We start from the raw sequence: 15,240 nt of genomic DNA on the forward strand, positions 1-15,240 counted from the left end.
GACTATCACTAACTGCCCCCGTCACCAATTCGCTGATCACCACAGGACTTTGATCCGGGATGTGAAAGAGTTTGTTCCCTTTCAGGAGGATGTCTGCGCATGCGATCTTTTACCATGGGGTGACTGATGCACAAGCAGCTACCACATGGTCCTTGGCAGAGAGGGTCCAATGGCATGGAGACCATAACGATTGGTGACCTCTTTCTGCTGCAGCCTTCCTCCGCCTTCATAACCATGGTAACTTTCCGTAATCTTTCACCTGCTCCATCGTTGAGGTCTTTGTTGGACTCCTACCAGGCACCTCAAGAGCTACCTAACGTCATCAAAGAGGAAATTACTAGTGAAGGGCTCCTCGCCGGAGCTTGAGTCATGAGAGCATTCACTCTCCTTCGTGATTCTTGTACTTTTCGATGAAGTGGGGTTCTCATCGGACACCTCCTCACCAGGACTCTTCCATGGAGGTTTGGAGGGTAAGGGCAATTCCTGGGCCACCACGGCCCAGCTCTTAACCCCCCAAACGGCCTGGACACTCTCAGGAGGAAAATGATGTCTCCCAAGGTTTCCCTATTATCAGAGAGATATCTCCTGGGCCCTCTGAAGGTCTGCCACTGCTTAAGCCCCCTCAGATTCAGAGGCATTTTCCATGGGCTCCTCTACTTCAGAGTCCCACTCTCCATGGAAAAACTCGTCAGAGCTGTAGTGCTCCAGGGGATGCTTGCACGCCTTACACCTTCATGACAGGGCTACCCTCGTGGCCCTGGCCTACTTAGCTGGGGTGGCCAACTGCTGCTTCCTCACCCCCGACATGAGTTCCGAGTTGGCAGTGTGGTTGTGAATGGGTGTGCATCAGCTTGGTGAGGCAGGCGGGTAACTCCTGAGGATTCCCAACCACATTTGTCTCCCCCATGTTGCAATGGAGGGGCCTCCTTCTGGTTATGGCCAACTGGGGCTGTCGGGATCCCAGCGGGACTGGCCGTTGGCCATGCTAATGTTTTGCTCCTGTCTGGACATCACAGACCCTGGGCTTTCCTGAGAAGCCTGCCACACCGGGTTGTGGAGGACCCCGCGTTAGTCGGGGACTGCCTGTAACGTGTCTGGTTCCTTCAAAGCAGTGGCCCTCACTCGCGGCATTGCCGGCATGTTTTGCTGTGACCTTTTTCTGCCAAATTGAGCCTCCATGCTCTTTCACATCTATCTTGAGTGGGAAGGGCACTACTTTACACTGTCCTTGACACTGTTTTCATGTTCCAAGTAGTATAAACATGAGTGTGGATAGCTTGAGTTTCAGTGGCGATCAGCACTCTTTGCACCTGTGATGCCGCCATCGCACGAGCACTGTTGTGCACAGATGAATTCGCCAAACAGCTGTTTGCGTGTCCGCTTAGTTAGAGCGATAAAACAGCGATGCTCATGAGACAAATCTGTACAAAGAGCAACAATTTGCCCTAACAAGCCTAAAATTACTCGCAAATATGGATAATTATGGATTAAACTTTTTTTTCTGAGCGCCGGTTCAGAAATGTTTTAACAGCGGCGGTGGACGGGCCACATAATGAGGGGGCTCCCCTCCCACTCTCTCTCACCGAAGAGGCAGTGGTGGAGGCCTCTGCATGTACATAATAATTATAGAACAAATTATTATAACATTTCTCGGTGTTCGGCACAAAGACCGAGTTCGATTGTGTCTGAGCCTGAGCGTGATGATGACCACGATATGAACAAGAATTGTATACTGCTGTTGCGAACGTTTGTGTTTTACTTACGCTACTCTCTGCCATTGAGCATCTCAAATTTCACAGAAACACTGCCTGGGCAAAGACAATTCTCACCCGACTCTCATAATGCTACATCGTATAAAATGCATTCCAAGGCAAACCTGTATTGCAAACACATATTGAGCAAAATAAGGATTGTTAACACAGTAGCTGTGCATCAGCTTGGTTACTCGCGCAGTGGTAGTTACATGCAGATGACTGTTGTAGTTTTGACAGCAATCCATGTGTTAATGAGGGCAGTTCCACACGTTTGCATGCACATTCCAGACACTATACAGAGGTGGGTAATCATGAGTATTATCGGGAAGTGGATTTTATTTGGGCTTATGATTAAAATTAGGACCATAACTGAGATATTCATCATTCATCCTCCTCCTTAACGGAAAAATGCTAACTACCACGGTGGTGTCGGATGTACTAGGATGAACTGGAAGTTTCATCCATGCTGGGATGGAAGGTGATGATGTGTTCAGATGTATATACGTCAAAACACGTATATATTCGACAAATAATGCATGTTATAAATATATGAGTAATTACTTTCACTTACAACACTCATACGTATTATATGGGTGATTACGTTTTGACTGCGAGGTGTTTCTAATCTTTGGAACTGCCCAATAGAAAACGTTTCATACACCAATATACAAACATTACACGAGAGTGGCCCCTGTGGCAAGGATGTGCAAATACAGCATCTTGTGAGAGTTTTGTGTAACAGAATCAATCACGCGAGACGCAAGGTAAAGGGGTAGAGATTACCTCGGGTATCAATTGAAAGAGAGCGTTGGAATACAGTGTCCCGATAGCCAAAGCTATGAAGTACATGAGCAGCCGGCGGTAGAATTTTTTCCTCATGAAGGGCACCACGCTTGCTCCCACCAGGGAGCACAGGGAGATGATGGTGACACACAGGAACCCATAGCCCCACACTGAGCACAGCAAGTCCCGCAGGGGGTCAGGAGGGCAAGGGTCACAATGACAATGGAAGAGGAAGTCAAAAGAATGGTTTCATGCAGTAGGAAAGCAAAGAGAATGGGAACAAGCTCACAGGGTCAGGGTACACGAAGCAGGGGTCATGAGCGTAGATAGAGTGGCACGGGACACGAGGCAGGGGTGGTGAGCGTTGGTTAGAGAGTGGCATGGTACACGAGGCAGGGGTCGTGGGCGTGGTTAGAGGGAGGAGCAGGGAGGAGAATGAAGGGGGTCGTTATCACGCGGGTCATTGGTGGAGAGCGGGGGAGAGAAACAAAAACACCATTAATACATATGCAATGCTTCACCATAGCACGTCATCAATATATCATTTCAACAATCACTGATCCACTCTTACAAGCTGTATTGTGTATTGTACTGTGCAATTAACAGTCAAAGCTGGCTTACTCAAGTTTTTTTAGCTGTTAACTTCATAAAACCTGCAGCTTATATTTAAAAGCGACTTCACATTTGAGTACCAAAATAACCACGTGTGGCAATTGTGGCAGGGATCTTACGTCCCTAAACAATTGTGATTAATATCTGCACTTGGTTGCACTCAAAAGGAGGCGAGTTAAATACTCTTGCTACAGTAAACACACGTGGCTGTAACAGTGGATATGACGTTCGCGTTCGGTGCTAGCTTGATTTCGGGCTGGCAGTCACGGGCGCATGGGCATGGCACCTCTGGCAGTAGCTGCAAGGCGGCGTTAGAGAACAGGGTTCCAATGGCGAGCGCAATAAAGAAGGTGAGAATGCGGCCAAAATAGGGTTTCTTGGTGAAGGGGACGATAGCCACCCCCATCAAGGAGGCAAGGCTGATGAGCGTCACACTCAGCAGGCCAAAGCCCCACACTGCAAGCAACACACCGTGCCCAAAATCAGCAGGCTGCATACCGCACTCACTCACCGGCATGTACACGGTACACTATGGGCAACACAGCAACTCTCCACACAATGTAACGTGCATTTAAACATAGTAATATTAGTATTATCGTATGCATTTAACGTCCTGCCAACGCATTGTGAAATTTAAACAAAAACATCTGTTCAGCGTTGTTGTGGAGAATGTTAATAGCAATACAAATAACGCCGCCGTCCCACATTTGCCTCCATGTATAACATGATCATTCTTTACACATCCATTGGGCTGCACAACCTTCTGGGAGTGCAGCGTTGCTTCAGCACAAGCAAACTCTGCAATGAACTACGAATTTAATCAATACGGACAAAATCAGAAGGCCATATTCACTTTTGGGTTGTGTAAAAGCATACCTTTATTTTGTTACGGTTGGAGACAAACATGGGAAGGAGGCGCTTTAATTCACCAAACAGAAACATCAGTCACATGAAGTGAATTTGTACGTTCGTCCCAAGCTAGGTTTGAAAACAATCATTTTGGACAAGTGAAACAATTAGCCTGGTGCAAACAAGATAACGGGACAGGAGGCAAATAAGACATTTATCCTCGATAAACTGTGCAACATTGCAGACCAACCAAAATATCACCATTTTTGGATACCATCAAATCATGTGGCAGCTGAACTATAAATAAACATTTAGAAGCCAGGAGTAACGGCAAAGTACAATATGAATCCATGTGTATGATGGTAATTATATAAATAATTAGAGAACACTCGAGTGCCGTGTGAGCGGCGGTGTTGAAGTGCTTTACAGACACCGGCTCGCTCCGTACGAGCGCATGTGCGACCGACGTCCCAGAAGCAAGGTCACAGCCTACAACGTTAGCCCCACTATGCACACCCATGCGTCCGTTGTGAGGCAGCATTGAAGGTGGTATTAGTTGCTTCTGTTTGTGTAATTTTGTGGTAATACTTGGGATACAGTGATAATTGCTCTGACAGACCGAATTCCTGGAGGGCTGCTCCCTACTCACTCACATTACGATGCGGCATTCATTATATTTTTTGGTGTGTTTGTTAAAGGGCAAAATGGAGATGCCACACGTAGAGCTTCATTACCAAAAGGTTATTTCTCTTTTGGAGGTTACGTTGGTCCCTCGTCATGGTACAAATAACCACAATTCCCCAGGGTATTGGTCCATGACTGTAGCGTCTGTTAACCAGGAGCGTAGGGAGATCCGTATGGTCAAGCGCCTGGCGCAGTGGCTGGCGAGCGAGCATGACCATGACGGCAGGGTGAGCACGACGACATCTGTGCAAGAGGCGGCCAAAATCTGTACGTCCGGAGAACTCCTCCGCTCAAGCCACCACGACCGAGGAGGCATTGAAAGGTCATGATACGCAGCTCGTGCAAACGTGGTGAAAACACGTTTAGCTTCGAATTTAGAATCTGACTTCTCAGCCACGGTGCCGTTCACAGCTGCTGCCTCCGCTCAGTTTGCCAGGTAGGACCGAGCATTGGTAAATTCTTGTGTGGGATTTAACAGGAACAGTGTTCGCTGGATATTTGTCAATCATTAGTTACAGATTTAAGAAACCACAATGTAATAGAGTCCAATATATGCGATATAATTGTATTTGCCATGTAAAAACATGGAGATAATGTAATTCCAGATAATCTGTGGCATTTGTTTGCACTACCTGGATGTCTCCCATTTTGGCCAAGTGTCAAAACCAGGGCCCCATGTGTTTTCTATGCCCGACTGGGCTGGTACGACCTGGGCGGCACGAGGTGGTGCAAGGCGCCACGGCCGCCGCTTGTAATCATGCAGCCTTAACCTCGCGACGTTCGCAGAGGTATGCGGATGCACGCAAGCACCCAAGAGGAGAGTGGTGCTTGAGCAAGTGGGAGGAAAAGCCAGCACAAGGCACGCGTGTCGGTGTATGGAACCCACCTTCGGCAGGAGAGGGCTTATCAGTGGCCCGGTAGGCCGAGTCCGCAGAGGGCTCAGCACTACACACCTCACTGTCTGAGAGGGCTGGGCACAGCTCCTCAAGCCGCTGCTGGGAAAATCCGCTCTGATTGCTCAGACTGCTTAATGTGAGCATCTCCGCATGGGACAAACACTGCAGGGCAGACAGGGGAGAGCGAGAGGAGAGTGGTGCTTGAGTAACGTAGAGTTAGTGCAATAATAATGAGAATGTTTATTGACATGCTCGTCACTGGGACGGCATGCATGGAACAGATGTTAATAGTTTGCTGTCACCACCACACATCCCTTTCTGCTGGGGCGCATGGAGAATAGGTAGGAGACAGTGCGATGTAGAGGATGTCAAACGACAAACACAACAAACTACAATTCGTTTGGCATTATCCTAAATAAATTAATTAAGTCTCACTTGGATGGCTTTTGCAGATCACAAGAGCAAAAGTGATCGTGCAATCATTGTGGTTAAAAATGCCCTTAGCTCAAGTTTATGAACGATGTTTTCTACTCAGTCCCGAATCCAATCCTTCTTGGTTGGGAAGATCAGTGCTTTGTGGTGTATACGCCCCGATACCAGTGTAGTGGGTTCGTATTAGGTGCACACACACGCAGCTTGGAGGCAACACTATTTATTAAACGGTAAGTAATATAACACTGTACATGAGGTGGTGACCACCTTCCTCAACTCACTAACACTCTGGAACACGACACAGACTGGACCAGGCAGGCAACGGCCTGCCTGGCCCAGGACGACGACTTGGGACTTGACGACCGATGATGTCTTCACTTTGGAGTACAGTACAACAGCCTCGCTCCGCGTTCACACCACGCTTATATCTGCTTTGGCGTGGCCGGCTCCGCCCAGGCGTGGCCGGCACCGCCCAGGCGTGGCTGGCTCTGTCCAGGCCACGCCTCCCTTCCCAGGCCACGCCTCCCTTCCCCCCACCTCTGGGAAGGTCCGGATCCCTCCACCACGTGACCCCCCAGGCACCCCCTTGGGGCCCCCAGCCCTCGTACGGGCCGACACAGTAGTGACCGTTCTATGTCACTACATCACCCCCCCCTGTATAAACACACAGCCGTCCCCGGCTGTAATACAACTGTGAAACATCGAAAAGGTGTGCCTCCGAACAAGCAACATCAATAAATGACCGGCGACCGATAAGAAATACAATCACATAATATATACAGAAACGACGAGGGTAAAAGGAAGGGAACCACATAGAAAATGGGGAATTAACAACAAATATACATGAAAACTGGCTAACCCACTTACGCTCCAGCACAGCACCCCCCCCCGTGAGAATCACACATGCACCGACATGTGAGTGTGGCCATTGGAACGACGGCGTAGGCAATGAGCAAGGAGTCTGAGAAGCATGTAGAGCAGCCAGTCTTCAACGAGTCAATGTGGCCGGGCTTGGGGAACCAGAAGCGGCCCAAAGGGCACGGCCCCTCCCCCCAGGAGTCAAGAACAGAAGGAGCAGGACTAGCTGACGCATGCTCCACTCCCCCCCCAGTCCATAGCCGGTCGGCATAACCGGCGACTCCAAGGTGCCAGGTAGATACTGCCTCCTGTGACGAGAAACAAACCCTCCTGAGGCATCACTCAACGAACATTCGCCTCCGCTCTTCGGACATGACAGTCACCCAATAGCACCCCCCTGCCTTTCCGACATGGCGTCTCCATCCTGAAACCCGCGCACGTCGGCCATATCGGGGGGGGAATTTCCATGTTAGCACCCTACCGCCTTTCCGACGCCGCATCACAACCAGTAGCACGCGTCGGCCATATCGGGGGGGAATTTCCATGTTACCACCCCACCGCCTTTCCGACGCGGCATCACAACCAGTAGCACGCGTCGGCCATATCGGGGGGGAATTTCCATGTTACTACCCCACCGCCTTTCCGACGCGGCGTCACAACCAGTAGCACGCGTCGGCCATATCGGGGGGATTTTAACCCAGTCTCTCTCCAAGACTCGCATCGCAGCATATAGCTGTACCGACCGAGCTGAGACGACCCATCGTTCACTTACTGCACAACATGCACCCTAACAACTGAGGGATACAGTCCCAACGTAACGGGACAACTCCACCTGAACACTACGAATCTCCAGCCCACTTTTTCAACGCACCTCGGAGTGTCTCACTCTCTGGGCCGTCAGGTCAAGCCATCAGACACAGCATGATGGGACCACACTCTCTGAGCCATGTGAGCGCACAGCCCACTAGGCTAGACAAGCCACGGAGTGTCTCGATCTCCGGGCTGTCAGGTCAAGCTGTCAGACACAGCATGACGGGACCACACTCTCTGAGCCATGTGAGCGCACAGCCCACTAGGCTAGACAAACCACGGAGTGTCTCGATCTCCGGGCTGTCAGGTCAAGCCGTCAGACACAGCATGACGGGACCACACTCTCTGAGCCATGTGAGCGCACAGCCCACTAGGCTAGACAAGCCACGGAGTGTCTCGATCTCCGGGCTGTCAGGTCAAGCCGTCAGACACAGCATGACGGGACCACAATGTTCGTGTTAGACACGCAACTCTCACTGGGCCATCCTGGTCAGGATCTGCGCCCCAAGATAAGTGACAGCCAGCACCACAATTCCAAATCCCTGGCAGCATGTCACCATCGCAATTTAACACCATCACAACACATACAATTTGAATTATGATCCCCCACAGAACTGATCCAATGCCGAACAGGTACGCACAATTTGTGACGATCCCGAATATTCAATGGTCACAACAATACACCTCACATCCCGTATCCGTACACATCATCTCCGAGACTCGCATTGCAGCATGCAGCTGTACCAACCGAGTGGAGAGAGCAACGCAATTTGACGGCAATTAACGGAAACGCACCCCCGATCCATGTAGAACACAAGGGGCATTCCCGCACAAAAGACATCATCTGTGCAACAACGGACAGGAACCAACCAGTGAGTTTGAAACAAACCGAACCTGTCATTTCAAAATCCCCTTCAACATTAACCATGGGACTCAGGGCATTCGAATTTTGAGAGAAAAAAAACTAGACACAAACCCCAAGAATCGCCGAATTGATTAATACAGTATATGCAGTATACGAAGTTCGTACAGTCAATCATTTGGCGCAATGCTCCATCCAGTCCCCACATGGCAACACACACAATCAATACTCCAGACAATCCGTACATAGTAAATAATCACAAGAAAGTACCCAACAGTCCATACACTGTTAACAATTTCAAGCAAAGCTCCATACGGTCTGTACATTGGCAACAATGACGATCAAAGTTTCTGACAGTTACACGTGACAATCACGAGCGAAACTCCATACAGTATACACAATAACAATGGCGATTTCGCAACAAAACGACGTAACAACACGAGTCATTAACACGGCAACCTACAGGATATCAACGGAGCTCGGGACACCAAACAACGAATGAATCATTAACTACACCCAGAAGATACCGATCTGGACGCCGTAATTAACAACACTGTTACAAGCAGACACCCGCATGGAAGCCACGTCAATTTATCACGCACACAACCGGACGAACACGCTCCGCAAACCAGCGAGTAAAAAAAAAAACACCCGCGATCGCAACCCGGCACACGCAAGATGGGTGAAATTATTATTTTTCTTGGGGCCGGGTGCTTGTCATGTCACGACTCGCCTGGCGACTGTGAATAGCGGAGGGCGGCAAGGTGGAGCACTGGGACGGCCCGAAGAATCTTTCATGGTGAACACGGCCTGCTCTTGCGAACCCATCCACCTCTCGCGCTCGAGCAGAAGACTGGAACTCCCCCTCCGCAGGTGTTGATGTCGGCGGGAGCGGCATTTCGGCAGCAGGAGCGGCGTTTTGGCGGGAACCGCGCCCCGACGCCGAGTTGGCGGGAGCGGCGTTTTGGCGGGAACCGTGCCCCGACCAGCTGCCGAGTTGGCGGGAGCGGCGTTTTGGCGGGAACCGCGCCCCGACCAGCCGCCGAGTTGGCGGCCCCACCGCGTGGCCCGCATGCCCGGCCCTCCCCCGCCAGCCCCCGCAGAGACGACGGTGTCCTCTCCCCGCGGCTCCATCGCTCCGTTCCCGATGGCGGCGAAGCAGCGGTGTGATGGCAGTCCCGCCGCTCCGCGTGCAGCGCCATCTCTCTCTCTCTCTGTCACCAGGGCTGCCATCCCCGGGGCTGTCCGAAGGATGGTCGTCACACCATCCCCGTCGTACGAAGGCGTCCAGGTGAGTTTTGTATTTGTTTTTCGTGTGCCCATTTTACGTCCCTAGGATAACACCTAGCAATATTTATATTTCCACAACTTCTGACACCAAATGTAGTGGGTTCGTATTAGGTGCACACACACGCAGCTTGGAGGCAACACTATTTATTAAACGGTAAGTAATATAACACTGTACATGAGGTGGTGACCACCTTCCTCACCTCACTAACACTCTGGAACACGACACAGACTGGACCAGGCAGGCAACGGCCTGCCTGGCCCAGGACGACGACTCGGGACTTGACGACCGATGATGTCTTCACTTTGGAGTACAGTACAACAGCCTCGCTCCGCGTTCACACCACGCTTATATCTGCTTTGGCGTGGCCGGCTCCGCCCAGGCGTGGCTGGCTCTGTCCAGGCCACGCCTCCCTTCCCAGGCCACGCCTCCCTTCCCCCCACCTCTGGGAAGGTCCGGATCCCTCCAGCACGTGACCCCCCAGGCACCCCCTTGGGGCCCCCAGCCCTCGTACGGGCCGACACAGTAATGACCGTTCTATGTCACTACACCAGTAAGACAGCATCATTAGCACCCACACACCCCCTCCTACTGTCAAGAAGGTCATCTTTGACATACGGAGATGATGCAGGTACATATCACATCAGTGACTGCATAAAGATAAGACTGCCCACTTGAAGGTGAGATATATCACTGCATATTTATTTAGTGCCACCCAACTGGTTTATTGCATCTCATGCAAAAAAAACATGGCCTCCACTACATTTGAGAAAATGGGTAACGCTTCAGTGATAGATTTGCTGAAATTCTTCTGTCAGCTCGCCATTCAAACGTCGTGTCCACACCAGTGGCCCATCACTTCAACAGCGGGGATTACAGCTCCAGTGACGCGCCAACGCATGGCCTCGTCCCGACCTCTGCTGGGAATGAGACCAAAAGAGGCTGCTCGCTACATTGTATTCAAACCGATATCGTTCAGCTGGCAGGACTGAACGAACGCCTCACCTTCACTTGATATGTAGCTTTATTATTGACAGATACATTTATCCCTTTCTCATTTCATATACTTTATTTCCATGTGGATAACTCAAATTTTATTTCTCAGATGTATCTGCCTCAGGAATCTAGGGGAGGTAAATTCCTTTGAGCTGGTGATTGGGCCCAGGAATACATTGCTCGGTGATCTAAATCACTATTTTCGTACTGTTTTTAGACTATGTTAAGCACCTTGAGCGAAGCTGCTCTATAAATATAAATAAGAATCATGCTTTGTCCTCACAAGAACAAATTCTTTCAATACAATGTGCCTGCAAAATATTATAATTTAACTTTTTTGTTAATTACTTTTATTGATCCAACCACTGGGAGGGGGGCGTAAAACTTCCGCGACAGGTGAGTGGTGCATAACACAACCAACGCGGATATGTAGGACCATAGCGATATGTGGTACGTGCGTCAGATCCATTTTCTTGGGGGAAAGGGGAGGGGAGTCAGTCTCATTGTAAGTTCAATCAAGTAAACTTAGGGTCTCTGGAGTGGTATTCATGAGGGGGCCACAGATCTGGGTGAACTCCCCTTCCCTATTCCTCACTTTCAAACTCAGGTGTTCTAAAGCTGCTAGGGCGAATAGAATAATGCCAGAGGGTGAATGAGGGGGCCCCATGATTCTTCCAGGAGCTCAAGATGGTCTTTCTACACGAAATGTCAAATGCTTGGAGAAGGGTGTGTTGGTGCCTGGTGATACTTTGGGGTAAAAGGCCCAGGAGGGAGGATTCAATGTTAGGTAGTATCTCGGTGCCAGACATCACGTTCTATAGATTGGTTATTTTATCATAGAATATCCTGATGGTGAGACAGTCCCAGAAGGCGTGAATGTATGTTTGTATGGTGCTCAGGGGGCACCTAGGGCAGTCTGGGGATATGGTCTGGGAGAATTTTGCCCTCCGTTGGTTAGTGAGATGTGTGTCATGAACGACCTTGAATTGAATCGTCCTAAGAGGGAGGGATCTTAGACCTTGCCAGGGGTTGTGCCAAATTAGTTTCCAAGACTCTAATGGGATAGGGTGGCACACCGCACCCTCCCAAAGCGATCTGGTATTTGGTCTCACCTCAGTAGGGCCCGGGAGTAGGAGTTGGTATGCCTCAGAGATTTTATAGTGGGCCCTCTCCTCCGTCAGCCACACCCATATCGGGGAGGGGATCTTTCAGAGGTCAACATCCCTTGCCTTGTTAATAGGGTGCCTGATCTGGAGAAATTTGAAAAAAATTGCTATTAGGGATGTTATATCACTTTCTAATGTTTTGGAGAGTGTTCATCCCCCGAGTCAGACGAGCGATCACCCAACCTCCCGATTCCGCTCTTTTCAAAGCTGGCCAGCTGACCCCCTTGCCCCCAATTCTGAGGGATGAATGATCCCACATAGAGGGACAGTCGCTAGAGGCCAAAGGTGATAGTGATCAGTCTATTTCTCAGGATCCAGAGGGATGTGTTGATCGAGGATAGTGGTTTAAAATCTGAGGGCTTATCTTTTGGGTGCGAGTAGACTATCCCCTCAAGGCTCCAATGAGATACTATTACCTCTTCCCACTTCTTCCAGGAACCCTGTCAGTTCTTGTTGAGCCAATGCTTAACCGTAAGGAGGCCTCTCAATAAGTATTACTTAGAAAAATCAGGTAGCGCCAGCCCACCGTATTTATTTCCTTGAGTTAAGGTATGGTTGCCGTTCCTGGCCATTTTGTGGCCCCAGACAAAGGAACATACGAGGAAGCAGGGCTTATTGAAGAATTTCGGAGGCATCTTTGTCGGGATCATCCTGATGTGGTAGAAGGCCTTCAGAAGGGTAATCATTTTGACCAAGTGGACCTGATTGGGGAGTGATAGCGGCATATCATTCCAAACAACTAGGGAGGCCTCAATCTCTAAAACAAGGGATGGGGGGCTAGGGGGGGGAAGTTCTGTTTGAAGAGGTCTGCTAGGTTGGAAGTCATATTCACCCCAAGGTACTTGATTTGGGAGGGTCACCACCTGAAGGGGGAGACATTGGGTGGAGGTCTTCCTGAAATCAGGGACAGAGGCATGATTTCTGACTTTGTGGCGTTGAGTTCATAGCCTCAGACTGCATCGTACTCCATAATAATCTTCAGGAGGGCAGGTATTGAGGTGTCCAGTTTTGTGATTACCAGAACATCATCCGCGTATAAATTTACTTTATTTTCGACTTGCCCGTAGTGTATGCCTAATATCTCATGGCTACTTGGTATCCTGGCTGCCAGATACTCAAATGCAAAGAGAGGGGAAGGGGCCTCCCTGTCTCGTGTCTCTAGTGAGGGGGAACCTCTCTGAGACAAACCCATTAGTAGTAACTGTCGCAGTAGGATGAGCATAAAAGAGTCTGCACATTTCAATTAACCGGGGGGGGGGGGGGGGGGGGAAGGCTAGCCTCTACCTGATTGAAAGTCTTCTCCACGTCTAGTGCAATGGGGTACGCTTACTTGATTGACCTGGAGGCAATATCAACTGAGTTGACCAGGGTTCGGATGTTGTCTGTGGGATCCCTGCCTTTGACGAACCCCGTCTGGGCAGGGCCGATGACCACCAGGGTTATAGCATACAGCTTATAGTCCATATTCAAGAGAGAAATGGGCCTGTAGCTCTTGGTCTGGCCTAAGGGGGATCCCGATTTATGTATGACGGTGATTGTCGCCTCTTCCATGGAGTCCAGGAGTTTCCCTTGTCTAACAGACTCGATGAAAGTGTCAAGGAGGTGTGTTAGGATCAGAGGGCCCAGGCTTCTGTAGAACTTCCATGGGAAGCCGTTGGAGCCTGGGGCCTTCCTTGCGGGGGAGGAACCCAGGTTCTCCAGGAGTTCAGGGAGCTGGATTAGAGGTTCCGAACCTTCCCTCCAATCCGGGTGGATATGGGATCGGGGAGGCTCAAGTAGGAATTGATCAATGTTGGGGCTCCATGAAAGGTCTGACCGGTACATGTCCTTTTAGAAGTTGCATAACTTCTCATTAACCTTCGCTTCCCTCGTCTTGAAGCGCCCATCGGCATCCTTGATCCCAGCAATGTGGTTACGAGTTTGCTTGCACTTGACCAGCTGGGCTAAGAGCTTGGTCGTGGAGAGAGAAGGGTCGTGAAACGTAAACCTGGCCCTCAAAGAGAAGGGAGGTTTGAGAATAGGATTTCCCCTTTTTCTGGCAACAAAACAGGTGTTAAGATGTTAAAACACCAAACTGAAACCTTTTACAAGGAATCGTGTGTGCATTAAACACAATACTTGTGGTCAAAATGCAAACAAAAAACACTCTGATAGTATATGCATTTACACTATGGGAACCTCATTTGCCAGTTAAAATATGATAATTGGTTCTTTACCCTTCTATCTGGCAACAAAATTGACACCTTTTTTACAAGGAGTCATGTTTGCATAGACCGCAATACCTGCAGTCATAATACAAACAAAAAAAAACATAACTCTGATAATGTGCACTGTCCTTGAAGTTGATTGGTCCACACCCGAGACAGCTTTCCTTAGAGCCTAGTCTCATATGGGTTGGACCAGATGCGCCTTTTGGCGTCATCTGGTCCAACCCATATGAGACTAGGCTCTAAGGAAAGCTGTCTCGGGTGTGGACCAATCAACTTCAAGGACAGTGCACATTATCAGAGTTATGTTTTTTTTTGTATTATGACTGCAGGTATTGCGGTCTATGCAAACATGACTCCTTGTAAAAAAGGTGTCAATTTTGTTGCCAGATAGAAGGGTAAAGAACCAATTATCAGTATATGCATTGTTTTTTAAACTGATTGGTCCATACCAGAGACGGCTTTCTTTCGAGCCTCAAACATCGCCTCTCTGGGGTTGGTTAGCTAGACCCTGAGCTTGGCAGGGTATAGGAGCTGAGTCCTCACCCCTTCTCTCTTCCCCAGGTCCTTTTATAGAGGGGGAGCAACAGTGCCCGCTGCTTGGAGTCAGGTCCGGGGAAATGAAGGCCTGGGAACCCTGGATTTGTATGTTGTTAGCCTCCACTCTATTTATCAGGTGGATGAAGAGGGGCGAGGTTTAGCGGCTTGATTTGTCTCCATGTTGGCCGTGCGTTCCCTTCGACCCACTCAGAAAGCCTGGACTATGGCTTCAGGTGCCAGAGGGGGGGATGTCCTGTAGTTGGATGTTCTTGAGTGCAGCTGGGAAATGGTTCCTGACATACACGAAGACCCCATTCCTTGCTCAAGCCCTCCACCCCTTCTGGAACTCCGAAAATATTCAATTGGCTTTCCTTGTTTTTAGCCTCTAAATTAATGATTGCCTCTTCCAGAGCCTGGAGTTGGTCTCCCTTCCTATTATCGCTCACCACCAAATTCTCTGCCGTGACCTTCAAGGCCATGATAAACGCTTCCTGGAAGTATTT

At 49.6% G+C, this 15,240-nt stretch overlaps 1 protein-coding gene across 4 annotated transcripts in view; it reads right to left on the reverse strand.

Annotated features, from left to right (window-relative positions):
• Positions 1-15,240, reverse strand: part of SLC39A14 (solute carrier family 39 member 14) — a 56,257-nt gene that overhangs the window by 14,888 nt on the left and 26,129 nt on the right. For all 4 annotated transcript variants that reach the window (XM_078875564.1, XM_078875563.1, XM_078875565.1 and 1 more), the window contains exons 3-4: positions 5,569-5,740; positions 2,538-2,707 (exon numbers count right to left, since the gene is read on the reverse strand). In XM_078875564.1, the coding sequence (XP_078731690.1) occupies positions 2,538-2,707; positions 5,569-5,740 (342 nt within the window). The remainder of the gene's footprint in view (positions 1-2,537; positions 2,708-5,568; positions 5,741-15,240) is intronic.

This window comes from Lampetra fluviatilis, chromosome 41, assembly GCF_964198595.1.
Source record: "Lampetra fluviatilis chromosome 41, kcLamFluv1.1, whole genome shotgun sequence".
Lineage (NCBI taxonomy): Eukaryota > Metazoa > Chordata > Hyperoartia > Petromyzontiformes > Petromyzontidae > Lampetra > Lampetra fluviatilis.